At 43.1% G+C, this 27,774-nt stretch overlaps 2 protein-coding genes across 4 annotated transcripts; one reads left to right on the top strand and one right to left on the bottom strand.

Moving 5' to 3' along the window:
* The first annotated feature begins 170 nt into the window (after positions 1 to 170).
* On the top strand, positions 171 to 8,518 carry DNAJA1 (DnaJ heat shock protein family (Hsp40) member A1). Of its 2 annotated transcripts, XM_005234802.4 has the most exons (8): positions 171 to 416; positions 562 to 739; positions 1,866 to 1,970; positions 2,068 to 2,295; positions 3,706 to 3,820; positions 5,688 to 5,803; positions 6,392 to 6,492; positions 7,245 to 8,518. In XM_005234802.4, the coding sequence occupies exons 1-8, from the start codon at positions 285 to 287 to the stop codon at positions 7,461 to 7,463; spliced, it is 1,194 nt and encodes a 397-aa protein (XP_005234859.1). In that variant the 5' UTR covers positions 171 to 284; the 3' UTR covers positions 7,464 to 8,518. The 2 variants fall into 2 exon arrangements, with proteins under 2 accessions (XP_005234859.1, XP_055647071.1); XM_055791096.1 differs by lacking the exons at positions 171 to 416; positions 562 to 739 and adding an exon at positions 1,222 to 1,245.
* Positions 8,519 to 15,121: 6,603 nt separating this feature from the next.
* Positions 15,122 to 27,715, bottom strand: SMU1 (SMU1 DNA replication regulator and spliceosomal factor). Of its 2 annotated transcripts, none has more exons than XM_055791345.1 (12): positions 27,575 to 27,715; positions 27,044 to 27,254; positions 26,784 to 26,936; positions 26,141 to 26,251; positions 25,109 to 25,237; positions 23,958 to 24,077; positions 23,724 to 23,840; positions 23,397 to 23,524; positions 19,114 to 19,240; positions 17,739 to 17,906; positions 17,298 to 17,450; positions 15,122 to 16,646 (listed from the first exon to the last, which is right to left on the bottom strand). In XM_055791345.1, the coding sequence occupies exons 1-12, from the start codon at positions 27,694 to 27,696 to the stop codon at positions 16,548 to 16,550; spliced, it is 1,638 nt and encodes a 545-aa protein (XP_055647320.1). In that variant the 5' UTR covers positions 27,697 to 27,715; the 3' UTR covers positions 15,122 to 16,547. The 2 variants fall into 2 exon arrangements, with proteins under 2 accessions (XP_055647320.1, XP_055647321.1); XM_055791346.1 differs by having other exon boundaries at positions 27,579 to 27,707.
* Positions 27,716 to 27,774: the final 59 nt, after the last annotated feature.

Below are 27,774 nucleotides of genomic sequence, written 5' to 3' on the forward strand. Positions count from 1 at the left end.
CGCCAGTGCACGCCGGGAGGGGCGGAGGCGGGCGAGCTATGCCGCCGAGGTGCGGCTCTGATTGGCCAACTGCTCTCCGCCTCCTCGCCTCTATTGGCTGCCTGCTCTCCGGGGGCGAGGCGGACGGTGGGGGCGTAATGTCCGGGGCGGGGCGCTGCCGACTCAAAAAGCGCCCGGATGCGGGACCCGCTCGGAACTTTCCAGAAAAGTCGCCATCGGCGCTGGGCGGGCAGCCGCCGCCGCGGGGTGCGGGACCGCTCGGTGCTCAGGGGTCGCCCTCCGCCATGGTGAAGGAGACTACCTACTACGATGTGCTGGGCGTGAAGCCCAACGCCTCCGCCGAGGAGCTAAAGAAAGCCTACCGAAAACTGGCGCTCAAGTACCACCCTGACAAGAACCCCAATGAGGGCGAGAAGGTGGGCGGCGGGCCGGGGGTCGGGGCCGCGCTGGCGGGGAGGGCGAGGGGCTGGCGGGAGGGGCCTGGCGAGCCGCGGGCGCGCTGGGGGGCTGCTTGGGGTCTCCAGGCCCGGGTGTCTGAGGCACGCTGTATGTCTCCCGCAGTTCAAGCAGATTTCCCAAGCTTACGAAGTACTGTCAGACCCGAAGAAGAGGGACCTGTATGACAAAGGAGGCGAGCAGGCCATCAAGGAGGGTGGCTCTGGTGGTGGTTTCGGGTCACCTATGGACATATTCGATATGTTCTTTGGCGGTGGCGGGAGGATGCAGAGAGAGAGACGAGGTAACGTGCATCTTCTGACGCTTTCCTGGGTTGTGCAGCATGATCGCTGTGGTAGACGGGATTAAAGTCTCCGAGGGCAATGCTGTAGGTGTAAGGGTTCAAGTAGCGCTAAAATGAAGTTATGGGATTGGACTCAAAGTCGGAGGAAACATTATCTTTAGCTCCTAATACCTGAAACAAGCAGGGGACAGCGTTTGGTTTGTACGGCAGTAGTCTGGTCTCTTGTGTATTGTCTCATATTAATAGCTAAACAGATTTTGAGCCTCGCAAGCCTTTGGCTCAGTGTAAGCCTAGCTGCTATTAAGGTGAATAGGAAATGGAGCAGTGACATACCTTAAAATTACTTTAGAACTGGGCTACCCTATGTAGTGTCTAAATGTGAATTTGGTCTTTAATTGCAGGTAACTATATCTAAGGAAGATAGCCAAATCGAATTCAGCCCATTTTCCTGTGCTGTCCAGTGGAATTGAGTGGAAGCTGCACTAAAATGCTGCTCAGAAATTAAGGTCTAGATAATCACTCTGGGAAAGATTCTAGTGTTAATTAAACTGGGTAAGAGTAGTGCTGTCCCTGTCACTTCTTAATGTAGACCTGGTGACAAAGGAAGAACAATGGGTTTGCATCAAAATGTTAGTGTTATATCAAAGTGTTTCTATTAAGCCAGAACTTGGTATCCTTCACAAAATTAAGCCTGCAGTAGCTGAAGTTCTAATTCATTCTGAAGTGTAAAACTTCAGTTGCTCAGGTCAGTTTCTAGAAAGTCCCCTCCTAAGAGGAAAAAATTGTTTTGCTAATTCTAGACAGCATTGCCCACTTCCTTTTAGGAGACATACTCAGTCACTTTGTTAAAACTGAATTCCTGCATCATAAAACTTAAATGTCTATAGTTCTGTGCATTTTGTTTGCTGTTTTTTGTGCTTTTATGGAAGAGTCTTGACAAGACCATTAGAACTGTTTTGACATCAGGTAGGAAGGTGCTATTGACTGATAACAGCAAAACAAGATAAAGCTACATTAAAGCTCATAGACTTGGTTTATTGTGACTTGAGCATAGTGATGTGGGAAGCTTACTGTTATTTGGAGACAAAGCTTTCAAACTTGAGTAAATACACATTCTCTTTTACAGGCAAAAATGTAGTCCATCAGTTGTCAGTAAGTTTAGAAGATATGTACAACGGTGCAACGAGGAAACTTGCACTGCAGAAGAATGTTATCTGTGACAAATGTGAAGGTAACTGAAATTGAACACAAGTTCCTTCTGAAGCTTGTGGGGTGGGTTTTTTTCTGGCAGCACATAACCATCCATCTCCAACTTTTATTCTCTTCAGGTCGTGGTGGTAAGAAAGGTGCAGTAGAATGCTGTCCTAATTGCAGGGGAACAGGCATGCAGATCAGAATTCACCAGATCGGGCCAGGAATGGTGCAACAAATCCAGTCTGTGTGTATGGAGTGTCAGGGGCATGGGGAGCGTATCAGCCCCAAGGACCGGTGTAAGAGCTGCACTGGCAGAAAAATTGTAAGAGAGAAGAAGATACTGGAAGTTCACATTGACAAAGGTGAGGTGTCTTACTAAGATGAAGTATTGAACTTGGATATACTGACTTTGCAGCACTAAACCAGATGGTTTAATAAATGCGTAGTGTTGATTTGGTGTGTAACACTGCTGAATGTACGTACGGTAAAATCACCTGTTGCTGCCTTTAAAAAGTAGGAAACCTGGTTTTAGGGAGGTCTCATTACTTCTATGTTCTAATACCTGTGTACATAACTAAGAACGAATTCTGAAAGTTGCTGCGTTGTAAGCAGTAGGTTGTGCTTAGGAGATTGCTCAAAAATGAGTCTTGATCAGGTAGCTGGCATGATGAAAATAAAACTCAACCACTTGCTGGCCAAGCTTGCCTAAAGAGTTTTCCCTGCCAATGGGGAAACCCTGCAGACTCCGATCACTTCTGCTGTGTTTCAGTGTGAAGGGGAACCAGGTCTGCTATAGTAATAGGGTGCAGAGACAGTGCTAAGCCTCATGCTTAGAACTCTGTTTGCTATGCAACCCTGACAGTGCTGCTCAGTGCAGGTACTCTTTGCTTGGCAAAATGGAACTCTACACAAACTCTTGCAGTGATGTGAGGATGCAACAGTCTTGAGTGACAAATGCAGTTCTGTTGAGGAGGCTGCTCAAAAGTTGGTGGGAGAAGTCTTCTGGAGTAGTGGAGCTTGCAAGGTGGAGCAAACTGATAAGCACGTGGCTTCTACAGTCTTGCACCTGATAATCACCTGCAATTCTTGTTATGTGTAAGCACACCTTGTGCAATGCCTGGATTTTTAACAGGAAAAATCCTACAGTAACATTAAATACAAGGACTAGTAGGGATATATTGCTGACATTTGAAATAGTGAAGTCACAAAAAAGTTTCTTTTCCCTTCCTTACAGAAAAACAGACTGAGCTAGCATGAGGCAGCTACAATTCATGGTAAAGACCTTTGTATGGGCAAAATGGGTTTCTTACGTGGCAGTTACAGTCCTAGGGAGAGTGCTGCTTGCACTTGGCAGGTACAGAGATCATGTTTCGTAAGTAGCTCTGCCACATACATTTATAAAACTGGCAAAGCTGATTGGTCACTTACTCTCAAAATGTACTCTGAATTTGTTTTCATTTTAGTACTTGTGCATTTAACAGAAGCTGTTTTGATAATATTTCCCTTAAGAACTTTATTTCGGCAGGTGGCTGTTTTGCACTACAGTGAGTGAAGCTTAATGATCTTGAGACATAGTTCAGGTTGACACCATTAAAATCTGTTGGACATGTGAGTAGATTAAAAAAAAACATGAGGAATGCTTCAAGGGAAGGCCCTGATCTTCTAATTTAAAGATCCAGCTCTCCCAGTACCAGCTTGTGCCTACAAAAATATTTCTTATTGCTGTGTTTCACTTAAAACGGTGAAAAATATTTGTTTATTTTTTGTGATAGGAATGAAGGATGGTCAAAAAATAACCTTCCATGGTGAAGGGGACCAAGAGCCAGGATTGGAGCCAGGGGATATAATTATTGTCTTGGATCAAAAAGACCACTCTGTATTTACAAGGTAAAAACTGTAATTCTGTTGTGTTAACTTATGAGATGCTTGTCCACGTGCTTCCTTGGTTACCACTCACCTTTTTTCTACTGGAGATATCAGTGAATAGCATCATGTGGCTAAAGATCACCTGTGGCTGAGATAATGTGTGAATCTTGGCAGTGGAAGGGATGGAAAGCAAACAAAACCAGTTATGGTTGCTAAGTTTACAAATCTTGAATTTTAAGAGCTCTTGAAACACTGAGGTTTTGTTTAATAGATGTCAATATTTGTGATTATTTCCTTGATTTTTCTGGGATAGCATTCCATCGTTTAGCTCAGAAAGTTAACATGTGTTCATTGCCCACAAGACACAGAAGACTTCTAGTGTGTTCACTTTTGCTCAGGGATCTTACGACAAACTTGGTGAATATAGCATGCACCCTTCTGACCAAAGGTAGTTTCCCTCGCTTCATTTCCTGCCTGAGTGCACTGGGCAGGGTAATCAGTCTTGTCTGTTCTTTCTTGTGAAAGCAAAAGTGACTCAAGCGGTATTGACCACACCTAAAGTACTTAGTGTTACCAGGCAGTACTAGTTAGTGTTGCAAGTCTCCTAGTTTTGAGTTACTGTTCCTGGAATGAGTCTGTCCAGTATGTTTTGGTCTGATTAAAAGCAGTGCTGGTCATCTGGCAGAATGTGTTGCACTTGGTATCTTCACTGCTGCTGTTCACAGCAGTAGTAATGGAATGAATGGATTTAGAGAAAGCAGTTGTCTCAACACCAGCCACTGACATTGTACTTGTAAATAGGAATGGTGAGCCAGAGGTTCTTGGCAAACCTGCAAGTGGTCTGCCTGATTGTCATGTATGGTACTGAGCTCTGGACGGTGGTGTCAGAATGCTGTGCCAAAGAACACTGAGCTCACAGGTTAAGAATCACTTCTGTTTGCTTTAGATAAACATATTCAGCTGGTTATTTTTTTTCTTAACTTCTAGTGAAACCAGATACTGAATAGGCTATGCCAAAGGGACAATCTGAGCCAAACTGTTTGTATGGTTACCTGTTGCTGGCTTATTTTTGTCCATCTTTTGCCCACTACCTTCAGTTCTAGTGTCCTTAGATAATCCTTGATATTACTGGTCTTGTGGGGTTATGCTGAGGTCATGCTCTGGAACAAGCGGAATGTTCCTCTTCTGTCAGAGTCTAAAATTAACTTTTCAGGCAAGCCTCCTTCCAGAGACCTTTAAAACAGGATGAGTGAAATCATGAAGTTATTTGAATAGTCTGGAGGGTTTTGTACCCGTTGAACATGGAGTGCACACAGATATCACTAGTACTGCCATACTGGAGTCAGAATAGGCAATTTAAAAAAATGGCATTATCTCCTCCAGGTGCTTCTGGGTGCTTTCTAGAAGGTACTTCCGGCATAACCCAGAGTGGCCATCATCTGTTCAAACTTCCATAGTAACAGATCTTCAGAAAGCAAATGTGATAGAATAATGTAGAGCTAGCTGATGTTCTTAAACTATTAACCTACATAAAGGGTTTGGTTGTCCCAGTTGCAGTGTTTAGGAGGCTGAGTGAACTTTTTCCTAGATTGGCAAGGAACAATGCAGTGAAACTGGATGTAAGTGAACCTTACTGTATTTACTTCTTTTCAGTAAACACTTCTAGGCTCTGGATAGCTAGACTTGATCATAACAACTCTGGGCATCAGTGTCATTGCTGTAGTTGCTGACTTGAGGTGCTGCCTCAATATTCAGTATTCTTTTAATTGCCTGGGCTTCTATTAAAATTACAGCTTTATTGCCCTTGCCAAGTTAAATGCTGAAGTTGGGTATGATCCTTTCACTGCTGCTTCCTCTCTGTGACTATTTTTGATTGGTTCTGCCTTAGACGAGATGAAGACCTTCTTATGTCTATGGATATTCAACTGGTTGAAGCACTATGTGGCTTTCAAAAGCCTATCACAACACTGGATAATAGAACTATTATAATTACCTCCCATCCTGGTAAGTCTTACTTTGCTTTCTAGTAGAAGTCCAAGCATACATTGAATGTAAGCAGAAACCTGAAGGAACAGAAACATCCCACCTTGGTGTACAAGGGATGTGTACAAACCTTCTTTCCTAATCTTTTCAGTACAAATCTTTAAAGAAAACAGGATTTTTGGATAGCAGTCAGCAGTAACTTTCTTTGCATGATACAGTAACAGACCTTACCTCATGGACATACTTGTATCCTGAGGATACTTCATGAGAATTGAAGGCAATGGGTCTCTGAAAACCACTTTTTTCCGCCTTGGAACTGATGGAGCACTTAATAAATTTGTAAGTATGCTTCCTTTGGGAAGCATAACAGGGTTACAAGAACTTACTGTAAACATGAAACCTGCTTTCCTACTTGGAAGTTAACCAGGCAGTAAGCCCCTGTTAAGACTACTACTTATTGGTGTAGCTGGCTAACCACAGTGTAGGTGGTCACATAAATGTTGAAGGGACTTAAAAATAAAGCTGCTTCTGTTGCCTGCATGGATCTCTTCTGGTTTTTGGTTTGGTGCTTTTTGGTGTTCTTTGTTTGTGCTTTTATTTTTTATTTAGGCCAGGTTGTCAAGCATGGGGCTATTAAGTGTGTGTTGAATGAAGGTATGCCAATTTATCGCAGACCATATGAAAAAGGACGTCTGATCATAGAATTCAGGGTAAGTGGATCAACTTACTTCCATGGCACAGTTCAGCACTGAGTATCTACAAAATTTAACCTCTAAGCATTACCTCAATCCAGAAGAGATACAGATTATCTGGTGTCCTGGCTTAGTATTTATTTTTGACAATGGTGAGAGCATGTAGCCCACCAAACAGAATTACAGTTCAGAAGAAGAGGGAAAACTTCTGGAGCATTCTGTGCTGAAAGTACATTAAGTACCAGAAGAATTTCTTCAGATAACTTGTAAATTTCCATTTGCTTGGCAATTTTCTTCAGTTTCCATCCTTCTGTAGGAGGGATGGATTAGTAACTTGCCCTGTGCTGGAGCAAAGGTGTAGGCTGGAAAATGGTAATTTTCTCTCTGGAGAAAAGCTAATGCTGGGACCTGTGGCAGCAGGCTCTGTCTGCTGCAGTTTTAGAGGAGATTGAGTTTATCTCTAATGTTATATCCTGTACTTCTCTTCTAGGGTGATTTTAGAGGGAAGCCTGAGGCAGAATAAATGTTGGATAAGACTTGGTGAAGTTGCCAGAGTTGGTAGCTGACTTCTTGCAGGCATTAAAAAATAGCTTAGTGACTTAGATTTGGGGGGGGGGGGGGGGAGGGGGGGAGGGGGGGAGGGTGTTGTTTTAGCTTCAGAACACTGGGTTTAAGTAATCTGTGATGATAAAGCTGACCCTGGCAGGTATTTGACCTGTAGTGGGCCAATTCAGGCAGACTTGAGTAACCCCAGTTCTTGTTGATTGCAGGTGAACTTCCCAGAGAGTGGTTTTCTGTCCTCAGATAAGCTATCTTTACTTGAAAAACTTCTGCCTACAAGGCAGGATATAGAAGAAACGGAAGAAATGGAACAAGTGGATTTAGTGGACTTTGATCCATCTCAAAAAAGAAAACACCACTATAATGGAGAAGTCTATGAAGATGACGAGCATCACCCTAGAGGTGGTGTTCAATGTCAGACATCGTAAATGAGCCAGTAAATAACTTGTGAAGCTTGTTTTGTATGCATTAGTGGATGAGTGAAGGACTACAAACAGTTCACCCTCACTTCCTGCTCTTTGTTGTTCTATCCAGCCATAGTTGTTTCTAAAAGCATAAAGAAATAAAGTAATTAAATTGACTTTGCAATTTGTATAAAGCTCCAGGATGCAAGCTCAAATGAAGTTTGATTGCACTTCACCCCTGCCTCTTGGTCAAGAAAACTCCTTACCTGCTTGTCCTTAATTCCAAGCCTTGTAATTCCTGTATGTGTGCAATTGCCCAGGCGTAAACTAAGATTCTGTGATACTCTTTTTAGGAATTCTAGATCTTATACTCTGTTAACAAAGTATGCACAAGTACTTATAATTCTTGGTAAGATATAGTTAAGTTTTGTACCAGTTAGGATAACATGTTAATGTTTCAGGCTTCTACTGGTGTTTGTTAAATAGGAGCTGGCTCTAATGCAACCACATGGTACAGGAGGCTGACAAGGAATGTGGTCGATCTTCACAGGCCCATTAAAGTCACGTGATCCACAAGCTCTCTGAAGCTGTTGCACCTGAGGTCAAATAGTCCCTTCCTCTGCCAGCTTTAGTCCTGACCCTGGAGCTAGATGTGAAGCTTGCTTTGGTTCATCGCTGACTGCTATTTGGCTGCTGTCTGCCACCATACTGCCTATAGAGCCAGTGTTGCTTGGCTGCTGCAGGAGCTTCCTTTGTTACTGTGCATGAGTAAAAACCTTCAGGCTTCATCGAATGTGGTTTGGAATCTGTCAGCCTGCTGGTGTGTGAAGCTTAATTTCCACCTCGATTACTGAAGTCTGATACCCCTCAGTGGTGTGTCATGGAAAGCAGTACCAGCCCTGTTGGTGGGCATATGTGAACCTGCAGAGGAAGAAAAACAGTGAATACAACCAATTGATGCATATAGAATGTTCTGAAATTAACATATTGTGTGCATTATTTTAAGCTGACTCTTGAAAATGCTGTATGAATGTTCTAATTATTGTAGATGAAGCATTTCCAATATAATTACAAAATTGTTCATTGCCTCTTTTCTTAGACCAGATGTTGGCTTAAAGACACCACCCCCTTCTTTTTAGGCAGCTATTCACAGAAAAATGTTAGCAAAGAACTTCCAGAAAATATGCTGAGAAGACAGGTCCAGATTTAACCTCTAGTGTGTTAGTTTAGTCTTGTTCTACCACCTGGCTTGGAACAGAGCTTATGCTTTTCATACTGTTTTGAAGCAAAAGTGTCACAAACAGAACTTGGGTTTTCTTCCTGGAAATAGCTGCTGTGTGACAATACACATGTTCTAACCTGGAAAAAGTGGAAAGTCTCCTTAGAAAACATCTCTAGCTCTTTCAGGTGTGTTAGGTTTCATTTTATAAAGACAGATGGTACCACTGGGGTTTTTTTTTACCTCAAATGTAATTCTCTTTCAGGTACAGAATGGTGATTCCCCCCCCCTTTTTTTTTTTTTGCCCCATCATCTCACCTGTAGGCAAAGTGTGTTCGTAAATTCTGTTTGAGCTCATCAGTGAGCTGTAGAAAAGTGACCAGCAGAACCCTTTGCTTTATCAGTAGCACAGTTTACCTGACCCAGGGGGAGTAACAAAGTAATGCTACCTCTGGCTATGGCTGAAACTCCTGCACAACTGTCTTGAGACAAAACAGCTAAAATATGCCATTTGTTTTCAGTTCAGTAGGCACGTGTTTGTTTTCCCTTAACCACTGACCAAAACAGCTAGGGCAAACCAAGCTCAGTGCAGTGCCTTGAGGATGGTGACAGGACCTGGTTTTGCTTCAGATGTCTATGTATTACATAACATTCCATAGCCAGTCACCACACCCACAACTGCATCAGCACAGTTGAGGTAATGTTTCTGTTCCTGACCTTCCTCTCAACTATGATGGCCAATTCTGCTTCATGCTTTGATGATGCCACAGCCTGGTCTGGAGGATGGGCCTGGTCTAGTTTCTAGGCTGACTAAAAGCCTCCAGAAACCTTGGCGGAACAGCCCAGGGAAAGATGCTAACTACAAATGAATCAGGAAACATGACAAGTTTATCATTCTGTTTTGAAATGAGCTAGTGACTGACACAAAAAGCTATGTCCCAAAGAAATACATGCAGCAGTAGAGCATTCAGCAAAAAGCACTAGCAAATGAAGGCAAGAGCTAGCAAGAAGGAGGAGCTGGCTCTTAGACCTTCAAGCAAGACACCGAGTACAATTTATGGTGGCCTCTTCCAGACTTTAGCTCTCCCATGATATTCTGAGTACCATACAGCTACAGCAAGCAGCAAATCATATTCTGCAGCACTGGAAAAAGGCAATTCTTTTCTGACTTCTTGTTGCTTTATGTGGGATACATTTTCCTGTTTTGGGGAATGAACTGAATGGAAAGCTGCAGAAATTGAGGATAACAGTAGCACAAAATAGCTGTTTCCATAACTACCAGCCTAGTAATCGAACCTATCATAACCTGAGCTGATGGTTGATGTTTGCAATTACTTCCAGTGCTTCAGTTTCAACACCAAATTCATATCATTAAGCTCATAGTCTTGTTATTACAGTGATTCATTCTGCTGTGTGCCAGCCATGCAGAACATAGGGTTTTCCTAGATACCTAGCAGTTCCACTATTCAGCAGGTTTGCTGTGAAACAGAGAAAGCCCACTCCAGCCTCACTTAAGAGCCTGCTTTCATCTTTCATAGAATCATGGAATTACAGAATCATTTATGTTGGAAAAGACCTTCAAGATCATCAAGTCCAGCTGTTAGCCCAGCACTGCCAAGCCCATCACTAAACCACATCCCTAAGCACCGCATCTACATGTTTTTAAAACACCTCCAGGGATGGTGATTCCACCACCTCCCTGAGCAGCCTGTTCCAGTGCTTCACCACACTTTCAGTGAAGAAAGTTTTCCTGATCTCCAATCTAAACCTCCCCTGGCGCAACTTGCAGCCGTTTCCTCTTGTCCTGTCACTTGTTACCTGGGAGAAGAGACCAACCCCCACCCGCCCACAGCCTCCTGTCAGGCAGCTGTAGAGAGCAGCAAGGTCCCCCCTGAGCCTCCAGACTAAACACCCGCAGCCCCCTCAGCGGCTCCCCACAAGACCTGTGCCCCAGCCCCTTCCCCAGCCCCGCTGCCCGTCTCTGGACACGCTGCAGCCCCTCTACGTCCCTCTTGCAGAGAGGGGCCCAGACCTGAACACAGGGTTCGAGGGGCGGCCTCAGCAGTGCCCAGTGCAGGGGGACGGTCACTGCCCTGGTCCTGCTGGCCACACTGCTGGGGACACCAGCCAGGGTGCTGCTGGCCGCCTGGGCCCCCTGGGCACACTGCTGGCTCCTGCCCAGCCGGCCATCACCCAGCACCCCCAGGCCCTTTCCCACCAGGCCCTTTCCAGCCGCTCTGCCCCAGCCTGTAGCACTGCATGGAGCTGGGTAACACTTACTTTGCTTCTCCTGCTGCTTTTGATTCTGCCTGTAAGACTCTGGAGCCCTAACAGTCCTCTTCTCCCTCTGTTTTGTGTACCCACCACCAGGCAGTAATGCAAGAAGTTTGCTCCACCCAGGGGAGTAAACTCAGTGACCCCAAATCTGCTTTAAACTTGCAGCGTGACACAAGGTCAAGCAAGCAAGCAAGCAACTTGTCCTACAACTTTTTCATTAGGAACTTCATCCGGGAAGACATGGTCCTGTTTCCATTTGTGATTGATTGGTGCTTAAATCATTAGTAAGTCACACTGGGAGAAGCAAGTTTTGATTTAAGCCATCCTTTTCCCAAACCACAGATAAATGCCAGGTTCCATGTTCTCTTACGAGGTAACATGGGCACTATTATAGTGCTCAAAGAGATGCCAGGAGGTCTGTGTGGATGAACGAGGAACAGCTGGGTTATTTCAAACACATGAAGGAAGCATGCAGAGAGCGTAAGCAAGGATAGGTAAGTTGGGAGGAGCGCAAAGATGTTGTCCAAGCATCCAGAGGTAAAGTTATAAAAGCTGAAGTTCAATTGGAGTTGTATCTGGCCAGGGATGTCAAAGACAACAAGTGCTTCCATAAATACATAGGTGGGAAAGGCTAGGGAAAATGTGGGCTCATTGCTTAATGAGATGGGGCACCTGATTACATAGGACACAGAAAAGGTTGAGGTACTGAATGTCTTCTTCGCCTCAGTCTCACTAGCAACACTGGCCTTCAGGCCCCTGAGACCAAGGGGAAAGTCTGAAGCAAGGAAAATATACCCTTGGTGGAAGAGGATCAGGTCAGGGAAGACTTAAGTCCTGTATATACCTAAGTTATACTTAGGTATAGATATAGATATATAGATATAGATATATAGATATAGATATATTTAAATAATACCTAAGTCCATGGACCCTGATGTACCCTCAAGTGCTGTGGCAGCTGGCAGATGTCATTGCAAGGCCGCTCAGATAATCTTTGATTGATCATGGTAATGGGGGAAAGTGCCCAAAGACACGTGGAAATCAAATGTCACTCCTGTCTTCAAGAAAGACAAGGAAGGTCCAGGGAACTAAACGCCTGTCAGCCTGACCTCAATCCCTAGGAGGGTGATGGAACAACTAAACCTGGAAAACATTTCCAAACACATCAACAAGAACATCATCAACAGTAGTCAGCACAGTTTCACCAAGAGGAAGTCATTCTTGACCAACCTGATAAACTTTTATGATGGAATGACTGGCCTGGTAGCTGAGGTGAAAGCAGTGGCTATTGTCTACCTAGAGTTCAGTAGGGCCTTTGACATAGTCTCCCATAAGATACTCACAGAGAAGCGCTTGGTGTATGGGATGGTTGAGGTGGATTGAAAGCTGGCTGAATGGCCAGGCCCAGAGGGTGGTGATCAGTGGAACGAAGTCTAGTTGGAGGCCAGTGAATAGCAGTGTATCCCAGTGGTCAGTACTGGCTGCAGTCCTGTTAAATATCTCAAGTAATGATCTGGGTGATAGGACAGCATATACCTTCCATGAGCCTGCAGACACCACAAAACTAGGAGAAGTACCTCATACAAGAGAGAGTCATGCTACCACCCAGAGGGGCCTCAGCAAGCTGGAGGAATGGTCTGACAGGAACATTGTTGAAGCTCAGCAATGGGAAGTGCAAGGAATAATCCCAGGCACCAGTACATGCTGGGAGTTACCCAGCTGAAAAGCAGCTGGGCAGGGAAGGAACCTGGGGTGTCCTGGTGGACAGCACATTGGAACATGAGCCAGCAATGTACTGTTTTTGGAAAGAAGGCTCATGGTATCCTGGTTGCCAGCAGGCTGACAGAGGTAATCTTTCTCCTCTACTCAGCACTGGTGAGGCCACACCTGGAGTACTGGGTTTGGGATCCCCAGTACAAGAGGCATGCACATACTGGAGAGAGTCCAGTGGCTGAAGGGACTGGAACATCTATTTTATGAGGAAAGGCTGAGAGCTGGGCCTGTTCAGCCTGGAGAACAGAAGGCTCAAGGGGTGTATAAATACCCAAAGTGATGATGCAAAAAGATGGAGCCAGGCTTTTTCCAGTGATGCCCAGTGACTGGACCAGAGGCAGTGGGCACACACTGAAACACAGGAGGTTCCCTCTGAACATCAGGAAACAGTTATTCACTGTGAGGGTGACTGAGCACCGGCACTGGTTGCCCAGAGGTGATGGAGCCTCCAACCCTTCCAACCTCAGACATCCTGTTGTTCTGTGAAAAAAACTTGGAAGAATGCTTCTTTGTTGATTTGGCTTACAAAGCTTCTAATTTGTGAAGACAGGAAAGGCTTAACTAGTTGGCAGCAGCACATGCCTGCTGGGAAGACAAGCAAATGCCATTCCCTTCCCAACAAAGCAGAGGCAGTGTCAGTTGTTTCTACACCGGGAGCAGTTTTATAGGCTAAGGGACACACAAAAACTGAAGAGTGCTTCATTACCCCATTTCATAATGCAAGCAGCACCTGGTAAAATTGTTATGAAAAAAGTTCAGCAGCATCTATCTCCTTGTATCTTGCTTCATCAGGAGCCAAGGATTTCCCCCATCTGATTCCTCCTCTGCCCCTGAAGTAAAGCATTTAGCCACCTTTCTCCTCAGGATTCACCTAAAGCCTATGCTTTTCCCTCTGGTTTCAGATCCAAGTTTGCGCACCCTGTCTCTCACAAGTCACCATAATACAGAAGGTTGTAGGATTTATTTATAGCTATCCAGTGAACACACTGGAGCCTGCATCATCATAAGGAACTGGAGATGGAGCAACCATGCTTAAGAAGGACCCCTCAAAACCCATGTAGACACTACAGAAAGTGAAGAAAATCTGTACTTGAAGAGCATTTATAACGGACTTTAGCATCACCTTTTCTAGAAATCTCTGTCCTGGTTTCAGCTGGATTTTAGAGGGATAGAGTTCATTTTCTTCCTAGTGGCTGGTGCAGTGCTGTGTTTTGGCTCTGATGTGAGAACAATGCTGACAGCACACTGATGGTTTGAGTTGGTGCTGGGTGATGTTTATACCAAGTCAAGGACTTTTCAGTTCCTTGGGCCCTGCCAGCGAGAGGGCTGGAGGGGCACGGGAAATGGGGAGGGGACACAGCCAGGACAGGTGACCCAAACTAGCCAAAGGGATATTCCATACCATATGACGCCATGCTGAGTATATAAACTGGGGGAAGAAGAAGGAAGGGGGGGACACCTGGCATTATGGCATTTGTCTTCCCAAGTAACCGTTACACGTGACGGAGCCCGGCTTCCCTGGGGATGGCCGAACACCTGCCTGCCCGTGGGGAGGGGTGAATGGATTCCTTGCTCTGCTTTGCTTGGGTGCCTGGGTTTTGCTTTACCTATTAAATTGTTCTTATCTCAGCTCTTGAGTTTTACATTCCTTTCTGATTCTCCTCCTCATCCCTCTGCGTGAGGGGGAATGAGCAAGTGGCTGTCTGGTACTTGGTTGCTGGCTGGGGTTAAACCACGACAACGTATTTTCTTTCTCTTCTTATCACAGACTGAACACTGGTGTTACCAAGCTGCAATTAAATCAGAGGCAGGTCCCCTCACCCGAGGTCATGGTTCAAAATCCTCAGCAACATGCAGAATCACGGATTCATAGGGGCTGGCAGGCACCCATGGAGATGCCTAGGCTCCTCAGACCTCATGAGAATTTGGCTGCTTTACAAAGACATACAAAGGATCTTTTCATTTTAAGATCAAGTCTTCAGTTTTCAGTTGGTCAGTCTATGTCTAGGACCCAAGGGAGGGTTTGATTTTCCCTTGCAGACGGCAAGCAGGTAGTGATATCAGAGCAAGACTATATCCCGCATCTACAGATGCACCTGTTCCACTAACATTAAAAAAAGGACTTTACATCCACCACTTGCGTAACTGCAAAAACCTAAGGGCACTCATTTTATGCTGCAATAGCAGTAGCTCTTTCACATACATTCTGCAAAATACACAGACAGGGAGCTGGATTCTGCCCAAGCAAGGCTGAAACTCATTGATCCTCAGTTCAGCAACAGGAGCATGAACTGACTGACCCATGAGACTTTCACTACATGGCGCTCCCCCCAGCAAAGCGTTCTGCACTCCTCCATGTATGACAGAACTCAACAGCTTCAAGCAAAATAATTCAAGAATAAAGCAAGGCCCACAGGTGAATAACGTTCTCTTTAATATGATTAGTTACAGCACTAGATGTTGCCTTGTTCAAGTCCTACATACAGGTCAGTGGTGTAATACCTGGCCGATTCTCCAGAGATAACATGTCTTCCTAGATTACATTATAAAAGATCAACACATTTTAAAAAAAAATAACATTTTTACGATTACCATTGTACTTTTATGCCACCTGCTATTTTACAAATCACAGCTGCAGCCCAAGAGTTAAGTTTTACCATTGCCTGTTTGTAAGTAATAGCACATTTTGCGTTTTTGTTTTGAGTACTTGATGCAAGGAACTCAAATTCTTGAATAAAAAGCATAAGAAATGACAGATTTTCTCAGTTTTAAGCTGCAGAATTTATTTCAATCTTTAAACATTCAGGATTCTGACAGTTCTATTTGCTACAACTACTCTTCTTCTAAAGAACAACGTAAGATACAGTTTACATTGAGGATTAGTAGTTCTGTGTAATCTGAAAGCAATGTGAATAATACTAAAAAAAAATTGTCAAGATCTTCTCCTGTATCAAAAGTACTAACTACCTCCCAGTGGAGCTTGTCAGATGTATTACTGTCAAATGTTTCTGAAACACCTGTGTCTTTTCAGGCAGGAAAAATAATCCCTCTTTGCTACCTAAAAAATAATCCCTCTTTGCTACCTAAAAAATAATCCCCCTTTGCTACCTAAAAAACAACTTTATTGCCGTATCTAAGGAAGTAAAAAACCTAGGAATTAAACAAACAACCTGCCTCCCAAAAAACCACCCTACATCTCACTGCCATGTTAGGCAGGTTTACAGCAGGAAGTACTAGGAGATGGGGAAGAATAGTTTCATTCTGAGGAAGCTATGTGACATGTATTATGTATGTATATTAATACATACATAAAATACCGGAATAATTACAGTGAAATCTGAACACAGCAAAACCAACAGGACTAGAAAACACTCTACCTTCAAGCTGAGGACAGAAAAGCCTCATCTGCATTCCAGGAAAACTCTGATTTTGTTTCAGCAATGGAAAAGAGAAAGCTTTCCCATTTCAGCTAATTCACTCAAAAAAAGCATTTTACTGTATTCTAGGAAGTCAGCAACCACTTGTAAGTGCGTATAGTTCCCAGCTTGTTCAACTTTTATAAACACTACTGTTGGAAGAGAACAGATTTCAGGAGACAGTTAAAAAACTGTCACTGAAGTTGCTTCAGCAACTCTGGAAAAAATACAACTATTTAACTGATGCTATATTTAAGCATAAATCTACCTAACCTTAGATCAAGTAGTAAAAATTTCATTCTCTGGAAACCTGAACAGAAAATGGAGCAAATATCACACTCTGTGCATTCAGACCTTGTTAAAGCACAAACACCAATAACCTGCAACTAACAGGCACATTTCTTCAGTCCTTGTAAAATCAAGCTATGGCTTCCAGAGCTTGAGGAGGCCATCTTCACTGTAAGTGGCAATCAGGTTCTGGTGGGGGTGATGAGCAATGCCAATGACATCTTTTTCATGAACCTAGTGAATAAGCAGAAAGATGCATCAGGAGATTCTTCTTTTAGCAGATTCAAGCCAAATATCCTCTTCAAACAAGAACCCGGGGAAAGGTGGACTGAGGTTCAGCATGCTTTGTGTATACAGCAAAAGCAGAGGAAGGTACCCACACACACAATGTTAAGTTCCAGTTGCAAACAATTTTTGTGATGTAGCAGTTGCTTTTTGCTAGGCAAGGGAAGGTTCAGTGAAGGTTGACATCCACTGAAATCCATGAGATCTAAGTATTCCCCATTAAATGTGGACATTCAAGCTGCTATTCCTCCTTAGTTTAATCCAAGGCAAATTTAAGCTTGACAGCTTTAAATCTGATTTAAATTGGTCAGATTCTACATCAGGTGGAGCCCAGGTCAAGACATGCTCTATTTCAAGTAAGTTTGAACCAATTCACTCTTGGCATGGCAGGTTAACATCTTCATAACTTTTAAAATTTAAATGGTTCTAAAAAAACCTAGAGACATGCTACAGCCAAGTGTTCTGGAATGCATTCATTACCAATCATGGCTGCTAGAGGTGAAAATCCTTGGTACGAGACTTATCCTTATGGACTCTGTAAATAACAATTAGACCATCCTTGTGTTTAGCTTTTGCAGAGTTTTAAAGCCAAGAACTTACAGTCAGAGTTCTCTCCAGCTTGCCAGTCACTGTGCTAAAGCAATAGAGCACAAAGTCTTCACCAACACAGTAGATCCATTCACCACGAGGTGAAAGTGCACAGCAGACGAAGTCACCACCTTCTCTCTTACCAGAGCTAAAACTTCTTACAATCTGTAAAGATACCCCCCAAAATATTTGGCATGATTAAACTGCAGTACATCATTACTATGATCAGGGCAAATATTTAGGCAGTACTAACTATGTTTAGAACACAGCATCTCTCCATAGCTGCAACTGCTTTCTGCAATCAAGCTGTTCTATAACCTGGGTTTATGATAGTTTGTCATGCAAGTAAACTGGAAAAATTAGGTTTAACCCAATGGTATGTTATTAACTACATTTTTGTAACTCTTAAAATGACAGAAAGAGACTTGAAAGGACACCAGTAAGATCACATACTTGTCCTTGCATATTCATAATGACAACTGTATTCGATCTGTTGCACACAACGAAGTGTTCTGGGTTTTTAGGCAGCAGAATGACACTGTTCACTGTAATGTCTGTCCCAGCAGTACTGCCAAGAGATTTGAAGGTGTTTGAGCACTCTGTTGTCTTCACATTCCAAACCTAGTATGAAAAATAAAACCAATTAGCTTTAAAAAAATCAAACAAAAATTAGCTGATTCAGAGTAACAGGATTCAGATTTTTTAAGGCTCCTGAAGGGAAAAATTACTTATCACATCTGTTTTCACATGTGGACACCATGAACAATTTCACTATAATTGAACTGAAAGTGAATTTCCATTATCCAAATTCAGCCTGGCTCCCTTTCATTAAGCATATTCCCTGAGGGGTGAGTCCAGACTGGCTTTCTGGTTTTAGCTAGCATCTATGAATATATGTGCAGCCTCTGCAACATGCTATTTGCCTTACACAAGACAGACACCAAAAAAGAAAAATTGCTGAAAAAGCAAGCCTCACTGGTATTAGTGGGAGAGACATTCTAGCTCACAGCTGCTTCAGGCTTAACACTAGGCTGTTCTAGCTGTTAGAAACAGCAAATGGAACTGCCCGATTAATATTTAAAATTAAATGTAACTCACCTTCTGTGGAATACTTTTGCTGTTTATGTACTAGTACAATAGAAATATACCACATTCTTATGCTATCCCTATGACTGGGGCAGTCTAGCAAAGAGTGCAAGTTTGAAGTAACGCCCCATTTAATATGAGCAAAATCTATCACTCTCTCCTAGGCCACGTATATAAACCAGATCTGTTTACCCACTCCCCATGCACTGCATCAATGCCCTGTATCGATCCCCTGCTTCATGTAGCTGTCTCTATATTAATTTATTTATTAGTACTCAGAAATGCCCTGTATACAACGATTTATTCCTCTTAACTACTATACATGGAGTAATTCCACTCTTTGCCAAGACTAGAAGCCAAACCTATCACTTCTACAACCAGTATCATTAATGCTGTATTACCCAATTTACATGGTGAGGCACTCCTATGCACCAGTAAACAGACAGGTGCCATACACCATAAGCAAGAAAAGCCATTGCTTCAGACAAGGGAATTCCCACACTCTAGAACAAGAGGTGTCACAGTCAATTCTGTTTCTAGAATAAAGCAGGAGCAGGCAGGTAAGTACTGCACTGATGCTCTCCTTTCATCAATACAGCAGAAACAGGCTCTGCAGCAGTCTGTAAGCAAAATATGAAACTTAATCAGTTCTCCTTTACACCAATCTACAGCAAAGTTCACAAGCAGAAAGACATTGAATGAGTCTGAATGTGTTATTTACAAAGGGTAAATGCTATCTTACCTTCACTGTGCCATCAGAGGATGCACTGATAATGTAGTGGCCATCCTGAGTAAAAGTAGCTTCATTAACAAATGAAGAATGTCCACGGAATTCCTTTAAAGTCTTCCCAGATTTTAAACCATGAATCCTGTCACACAACAGAGGTCACAAACGAGTAAGCAACCGAGGTAGTCTGAAACACCCCCTGGCTTCACCGTATTTTAAATCTGTGATACTCTTTGACAGGCAACAAAATAAAATGCTAAAAAAACCACAAGCTGTAAGTCTTTATCACAAGCCCCTTCCATCAAAGGCATTATGTGTTACTCTGAAAAGCTTAAGGAAATACCATTAATCCTCAGCCTCAAGTACCTGTATGTAGTACACACTGTATATATTAAAAGATAGGACTATGAAAGGGGAAACTATGAAGCTGAAAAAAACCAAAAATTACAGATTTAAGTTTGAAAGTCTCTGGTCCAACAGACTCTTAAACTTTGAGGTCAGCTGGCTCAGGGCCTTAACTAAGGCCTTGTCCAGATGACTTAAGAAAAATTCTCTTACACTCAGCCAGATTTTTTTCTCTTTTACAAGCTGCTGCCATTGCCTCTTACTGTGCAATTCTGCAAAGAGCTTGCTCAGTCATCTAAAAGGAAATTATACTGCTAATCTGTATCAGCCTTAAACTGTAGTATCTACTGGCTACCGAAATAGGGTTTTCAAGCATGTCTGCAGCCTAGAGAATGAAATTCCTTATTCCATTTGAAGCTTGCTGTCCTTGATTCAACATCCAACCTTACATAATTTCAATTAAAATGCTTATGCTATAGTTCATATATAACATAATTTAAACAGATTAACATTTCTCATTAAGATGTTTTGTAATGCCTATTCAACTGTGCAGCTGCCTACAGATCCACACATTTCTTCTTTATCATCTAAAGCAGCACCATTGAGGTCTACAGTACAGGCAAGAGCCTAGAGCTATTAAACATATTACGTTCAATTAAACATAAAGCATACAGTTATCAAGCAGTGGATCAAACTGATTCCCAATGTAAGTCCCATATACTGCAACTCAAGTTTTGAAAAGACAGATTAGAAAGCTGGAAACCTTGATGGACTGGACTGATGGACTGAGAGAAACCTCATGATATTGAGAACAGATTGCAGAACCATCTCAGGCATCAGAATCATCTGGGGGCTGACCAGCTGCAGAGATCTGCAGTAAAGAACATGGCAGGCCCTGGGGAGAATGAAGTGAAAGCCAGCAGTGTGCTGTGGCATTGCAGAAACCCAGCCACACACCAGATGCATTAGTAGAGGCACAATCTGCAGATCAAGGTTCTTCCCTACTTGGCAGAGGTGTAGCCCCTTCTAGAGGGCTGTGTCTAGTTTTGGACACAGATGGCCAGAGGGCTGGACCACATGATGCAGAAGGAGAGGCTGAAAGGACCAGGTGTGTTCACCCCAGAAAAGTGAAAGTTCAGGAGCATCTAACTGCTGTCTTCCTTGTAGACAAAAAAGTTAAACAAAACAAGTTATTATTAAGTTAGGGTAACGCCAAAGAAGAAAACCAACTAAACTAGTCAGAACTGATCTAAGCTGCTTTCAACTGCACCAATGTGTCTGCATAGCAACAGAAGAGCTTTGTCTGAAACCAAACCTGCCCAGCACTAAGCAAATTCCACTCAGTTAACAAGACACCAAATAGGTGCAGCATCATTACTGCACTACACAAATGTTAAGCAATGCTTTCCAGATGCTAAGAACTGCAGGAACAAGGGTTTGACAAGGTTGCCACTCATCTGGTAGCTTAGATTAGAACGGAATTTGAGTATTTTTGTCACTATTAACCAGTATTGAAAGTTACAATGAACTTTCATTCTTGCTTTTATTCACCCTGCAATGATCCTTAATTTAAAAAAAAAAATAATAATAAGAAAGAGGCTATCTCAATCTTTACTAAATACCTGAAAAACTTCTAACTCTTGGGTTAACATCATCACCTAGCTAGCTTTTACAGAGTAAGTGGAATCAGATTCTTCTCAGAGGTACACAGCTAAAGGACTTGAGGCAAAGGGCACAGGTTGTAAAGTAAAAAAAACACAAAACCAAAATGTCTTTCCAAATCCAAACAGGATTTTCTCCAAGAGGTTTGCACAGGCTTAGGACAGGTGCCAAGAGCAGCAGTGCAGTCTTCACCCAGAGAAGTTGAGAGCTCATCTGGACAAGGTTGTGAGCAAGCTGCCCTAGCCAAAAGGTTGGTTGTGCTTTGTAAAGATTACTAGACTAAAGACCCCTAGTGTGGATAACTGGCTAGCTGAAAAGGGTCACATAGACATAGTCCAGCTGGCTGGACAAAAATGCACATTGCTCTCAGCTTATCTGAAGTAAAGCAAAAATACACCATCCTTGGCTGTTCTTGTTACACAATAACAGAAAGATCACGGTGGGAAAAGAATATTGCAGGTGGGAACAGATAACTACAGAAGAGAAACTAGGGGCGGGCTTGGTATTTAGGCAACTAACCAATAATGAGCTTAACTTTTGTAATATGTATGAGCTAATTATAAGAAGGCATAAAAGGTGACTGTAAGGTACAATAAACGAAGTCTGCTGCTCACTCATATTGAGTGACTGTGTCTTCCCTCCGTCGCAACACCCTAGAGGTACATTCTAAAATACTTTATAATTTATGTTTAGTCTGCCTTACACAGGTTGCCCAGACACTTGAGCTTTCTCAAAGCACAGATGCAAGCCTAACCACCTTCATACTCCCACAGCAATCCATTGCTTTATCATGCTGTTGCTCAACAGATGATCTGCACACCAGAAAAGCTGCAGCAACTGTACGCATGTAAGTCTTAGCACATGGGAAGTGTCGGGTAATGCGAAGTTTGTTCAGTTTAGCCCATCCACATTAAGATGGATGTACTTCCTTGGATTTTCCACAGACAGACCTCCTATCCAACCACTGTAACTGAGCTAAAAACTGTAGTTCAGCAAGTTGGTAGGGTAACTGGACTGTGCTCCAAAGCAACTCAAAGCCTGCAGAAGGACTCAACTCCCCTTCCTGGGTTGCCAAGATCTCAGCTTGTGGGTCTTCATCATCCTGAACAGTTTCACTGCCCAAAAGGAATGCCACAGACACTGGGAAATTGAACTACATATTGGTTTAAAAAAAACCCCACAGCTCATAGCCCGACATGGTGCTGGTGCTACAGAGCAAGGGATGATTCACATGAAAAAGGGAAAGAATTCCCATGCCCAAAGGCAGAACGCAGAGACAGCGTGGAGAAACTGGAATTACCTTTAGGGACTGAAGAGAAAAATGATCCTATTTCTCTGGCTGTTTTTCATCACTGAAAATTTTTTTCTTTCGCCAGCGTAAATGTATAAACCATCTGGACACATGATTTTTCTCTAACAGATTCCAAGAACAGCGGTACATGTCAGAGAACCACAGAATAACATAGGCTGGAAGAGACCTCAGAAGATCTCTGTTCCACCGCTCTCCTCAAAGCAGCATCAACTTCCAAGTCACTCGTGGTCTAAGAAAGTCTTCAAGGGTTGAGATTCACCCCCTGCCTGACCCAACTCTCTCAGCATTGTCCAAGCACTGTTTCTTTCTCAAGGGGAAAAAAAGTTGTTTTTCCTTATATACATTCAGAATTTCAGCTCCTAGAGGTCCCTTGTAGGAACTTCTCAAGTGCACTTTGGGAACTTTGGGAAATTTTGTGCTCTTCAGCAACTATCAGGAGGAAAGAGAGAAGACACACCAAAATACTTAAAGCTGCTCTCAGAAGATTTCTTCAGATAGTACAAGAGCAGCGCACGATAGTGCTTCACAAGGAAAATAAACTGGATGGAACCAACTACCATGTCATCTATTAAAGCTAGTCAGTATGATCAGCCTGTTTAAAAAAAATTTACATCAAACTGTTATCTCAGATCTTTTCTACCCTAAGCTTATTATAAAAAATGTTATTCGAAGATTGAGATTACTGTTAAGCTAGGAGTCTCCCATAAAGAAAATGTGCAAGATCAACATAAATGACAATAAAGCAGAAGAAGAACTTGGCCTCTAGCCCTGGCATAATGCAAGTTAAGCAAGGTGAAAAGGCCAAACTTTCAAACTGTTCCTTTCCAACCCTCAGCAGTCATGCTCCCCTATTAGGATTAAAACTCAACGCAAAAAGATTGAATCCAACATCAAATGAACCTGTACTCAAAACTTTAACTGCTTAATATGAAAACTTTGTTTTCTCCTACACTGTAGCTCACATTCCCAGTTTATTTACCTGATTGTCTGATCAAAAGAAGCACTAAGGATTTGGCTGCTGTCTTTAGAGAAACTGAGGCATGTAACACCTTTACTGTGTGCTCGTTCAAATCTTCTCAGACACTGACCACTCTGGATTTTCCACACCTGGAGAGGAAACAGCGAATGAAACAGACGTGGTTACTTTGTTATGAGATCACAGAGTCTTAAAAAACAGAGATAATATGTATCTGTTTCTGAGCCATGCTAAATTTAATTTAGTTTTATATGGAATTGCAACGTTACTGCAATCACAAGTGACTCTGGTCAACACCTTTAGCAACATAATGTACAAGAAGATCGGTACCTTGATCTTGCCGTCTTGTGCTCCAGTTGCCAGCATTTCTGTATCTCTGCTGAAGCACATGCACAGCACTGCATCATCCATCATCATAAAATTATCTTGTGCCTGGTACTTCAGATCCTAAATGAAAGCAAGAGATCCACCAGTCAAAATGAGAAATGCAAACAAATAATCTCAAGGAATAAAACCAGATGCTGCAGCCAATGAGCTATCTGTGTGAAATTAGATGCAACTTACCTTCCTAATCTTTCCAGTAGTGAAGTTCCATACTTCAATGAAACCATCAACAGAGCCAGTAACCAAGTACTGTCCATCTGGGGAAAAGCGAGCGCATTCCACATGCGACTTCTGCCCAAACTGTTTTATAGAAGAACATAAAATAAGCCTAATAAGCAATTTTAAAGCAGCAACTCATTAAAACAAAACTGTAGTCTCATTCTGGTGGCAAAAATACAGTACTTTCTAGAGATCTGCATTCACAAATTTAATGTTAAGATATAAAAATACCTGTCAATACCTACATACTAGCACTCCAAAAACAACAAGAAAACCCCACTCTTTTTGATCTGATAATATCTGTGCGAATTACATCAAACATTCCATGCTTACAGAAACAGTTGGGACTGTTGTATTTTGCAGTGAGTTGTGTATGTTAACAAACTCTTTTCCAGCATCCAACATATACACATAGCAGACATCAGAAAATTCTGAAGTAGTACAAGTTGCTTCACTTGGAATGATGTTTCTCCACTAAAATTTTCACAGACAATATCTGCTATTTTTATATATAATTTTTTATTTAAATTTTTTTAAATACAAGTGACCATGACAACTAAGTATAGAAAAGTTTTCACTAGTCAACTAAAAAATCCAAAGATCAGTGCTGCTAGACAAAATATTTTCTAATAAAGCATTTTTACAAAGCTGCTACTGAACGCAACAAACTGATTTCACAAGTTCTAATTACGACTTCTGAAAAACATTATCTTCTGTTCATTGTGGGAACTGGTAGAGCCAGTGAACTAACTAACACTTCTCACTCTACAGAACTGCTTGGTGAAGTTGAAAAGCTTTCGCAGAAGGAAACTGCCTATTGCAAATTGTGAGTTCTGCAGGACAACTATGTCACTACAGCACAGTTTTCTTTCTCTTTTGAAAGATGTACAAGAAAATCCTTTAAAAGGAGATACTGATCACAGTAGTAGACCTGGTATGCAGTAGTTCATGATCAAAACTTAAGCGGTTTTGGAGGCCAGGAAAGAGAGGGAAATTATTTATAAAAAAAGAGAACAGGATTCAGAAGGTTTACTCTTCTCTCCCAACATAAAGCACAGGAAGGAACAAGCTGCAGAAGCTGCAGCAATACACAAAAGCAAACACAACATCACCTTAATATGTCTGCTCAGCTGTGTGGGGAACTTTTCTTCTTCCACATCTTTCACAGCTGCTTTGCCTCTGAACAAGTCAATCGTCATACCAGGAGGAAGCAGGCCCTGATGCTGCTGCCATTTCAGTGCCTTTTGAGGAGTTGAAAGCCTTATCATTAGGTATCAGTTAACATACATCCTCCTCATCAAAACTTGCTTCTAATTAACACAATACAGCAACAGTTTCTTGTACCCTTACTAACTGTACAGTTTGAGACAAATAGACTGCAGTTACTTGAAACAAGACTTAGCAGATTACTCTTCCTAACTCATCACCATAAACAGAATAAAACATTATCCCCAAATGTTTTCTGAAAGTGAGAATGACTCAGGCCCACCCTACTCATTCTACCTTCAGTATGCAGTATACAGCACATACATAGTGTGGGTTCAGTTGCGTGTTGATTTAAACTAGCTGACCTACTGTCTATTTGCTTAGAACTGTATACATTAAAACTAAAAATGACATCTAAGCTTTCTTGGAAGGCATAAGTGAACTTCAATCAAAAGACAGAATGTTATACAACCCCTTCATCAGAGAGCTGTCTTCAGTCACAGGACATACCTGTTACGCCAAGAGTATTTACTTGGCATACTTAAAAGCTTTAAAAGTAAGACGTAAACCATAAACCAGCAAAATACAGGAAACACTGTCTGCAGAAAGTATCAATGACTACACTTTCAGAACCAAAGATGTTGTAAGTACAACAATGGAAACAGTGTATATTAGCAGGTATTTTGAAAATAACCTTCTCTATGCACCAAGTATTTATTCTATGGGAAAAAATCTACTGCTGGAGTGCTGACTTTTCCTGCAATGGCTAAGTCCATGCCACATGGAGAAAATACAGTTTTTAACTATATCACATGTAAATGTGCAATACCTAATCTTTACTTTTATAGACCGTGAGAATGAACTACATCATAATCAGTTTCACACAGCGAAGATCTACAGAAACTGACATAGCTACTAAAACATTTTTCAATGATTACCTGTCCCAACAACGCCATAAGACGAGATGGAGGTACCACGCTGACTTCTCCCGCTAAAGCTTGTGCAATAGCAGCTCTCCGCTTCTCTTTGCTACTTCCATCTGGGTATGCCTAGAGAGAAATTATTTTTATTAAGTGATTCTTCTAAACTATTTTCCATTAAAACATTCTTTGCTCTGAACTGAAGCCCCTTCCAGATCAATGTTTTATCAGGCCTTCAAAATTGCCCTTCTCTTTAAACATGAACGCTTGAAACATTTGGGATATGCTTTCACTAAAAATGACCTAACCAGAAATAACGCCTTGTTATTACACAACAGCAATTTAATTTACAAAACGCACATTTTGTTCCACATACAAGACAGGAAAAGCAAGGCACAGATCCTGTGGCAGGATACACATATAAATCCCCAAATTTCCACCTGAAGTATACTTCAAAACCACTACTCTGCTGCCTTGTCGTCAAGTGTTACATATCATTTGCCAAACCCTTCATAAAGCCTGTAAAATCATCAAACTGGGAAGCTGCAGTCTCACTCCCAGTATGGAAAAGAAAAGATGCCACAAGCCATTAGCAACCTGGACCAATGCTCGGGGCCATGCAAGGCGGCATTGCAAAGTCTCTAGCAAGAGCGTAACATACCTCACGAGGATCAAAGTAAGATCTGGCCAGAAGGTTTTCGAGGTGGATGTACCGCTCTGGCTGTGTTTGTTTTAGCATGATCATGGGATCTGTTTGTCTCAGGAGAGACCTGGCAGCACCTAGTTCCCGGAGCTCAATCAACTCCAGTACAACCTGCATCAAGAGATAAGCATCTGCATTAGCCAAGGGTAAGTGGAAAACCCCAGACGGGAGCTTCCAGCCAGATCAGAAAAGTCCATACACAGCCTGCCCTCACTCACTTGCTCGTAGAGATCAATAAGAGTCTTGTCGGGCAGCTTCAGCGACTGTATGGCCTGCAGCACTGTGTCCCAATGCCCACTGTTGATGTCAGCCACAAAGCTCTCAATACTGTCCACAGTGTTGAGGGATACAGTGGTTTCCTCCTGAAGGGTAGCGAGGGCTCGGTGGAGGCTGTTCTCTTTCAGATACTGCATGATTAGCCGGATCACACTGCAGGGGAACCGCAGGCAGTCACGGCACCAGCCCCACCGGTTACCGCTCCCCGTCCTCCTCCACGGCTGCCGCAGCCTCCTCCCGCCCAGGCGCCCAGCCGTGGAGAAGCGGGCCCTCCCGCCAACCCCGCGACGGCCCCCAATCCCCAGAACACCTCAGGGACAGACATTTCCCCACGGCGGCACCGCCCCGCAGCGGCCCCCGCAGCGGCCCCCGCGGCGGCCTGGCCTCCCCGTCCTCTCCCGCCACCACCCCGCCACCAGGACCGACACCGGGGCCGGGGCCAGGGCCGGCACCCCTCCCCGGCGCCGCCATACACACTCGGAGGACTCGATTTCGATCGACATCTTGATCCGCCGCTACCGCTCAGGGAGAACCCGCCGCCTCCTCTAATACGACTTCCGACCTTGCGCGCTTCCGCTTCCGGTCCACGCCACATGGCTCGGGGCCGCCCCGCCCTCCCGGCCCAGGCGTACGGAACGTGGCGGGCCGCGGGGCGGGAGCGGGTGGCGCGCGT

The sequence above is a fragment of the Falco peregrinus genome, chromosome Z (genome assembly GCF_023634155.1).
Source record: "Falco peregrinus isolate bFalPer1 chromosome Z, bFalPer1.pri, whole genome shotgun sequence".
NCBI lineage: Eukaryota > Metazoa > Chordata > Aves > Falconiformes > Falconidae > Falco > Falco peregrinus.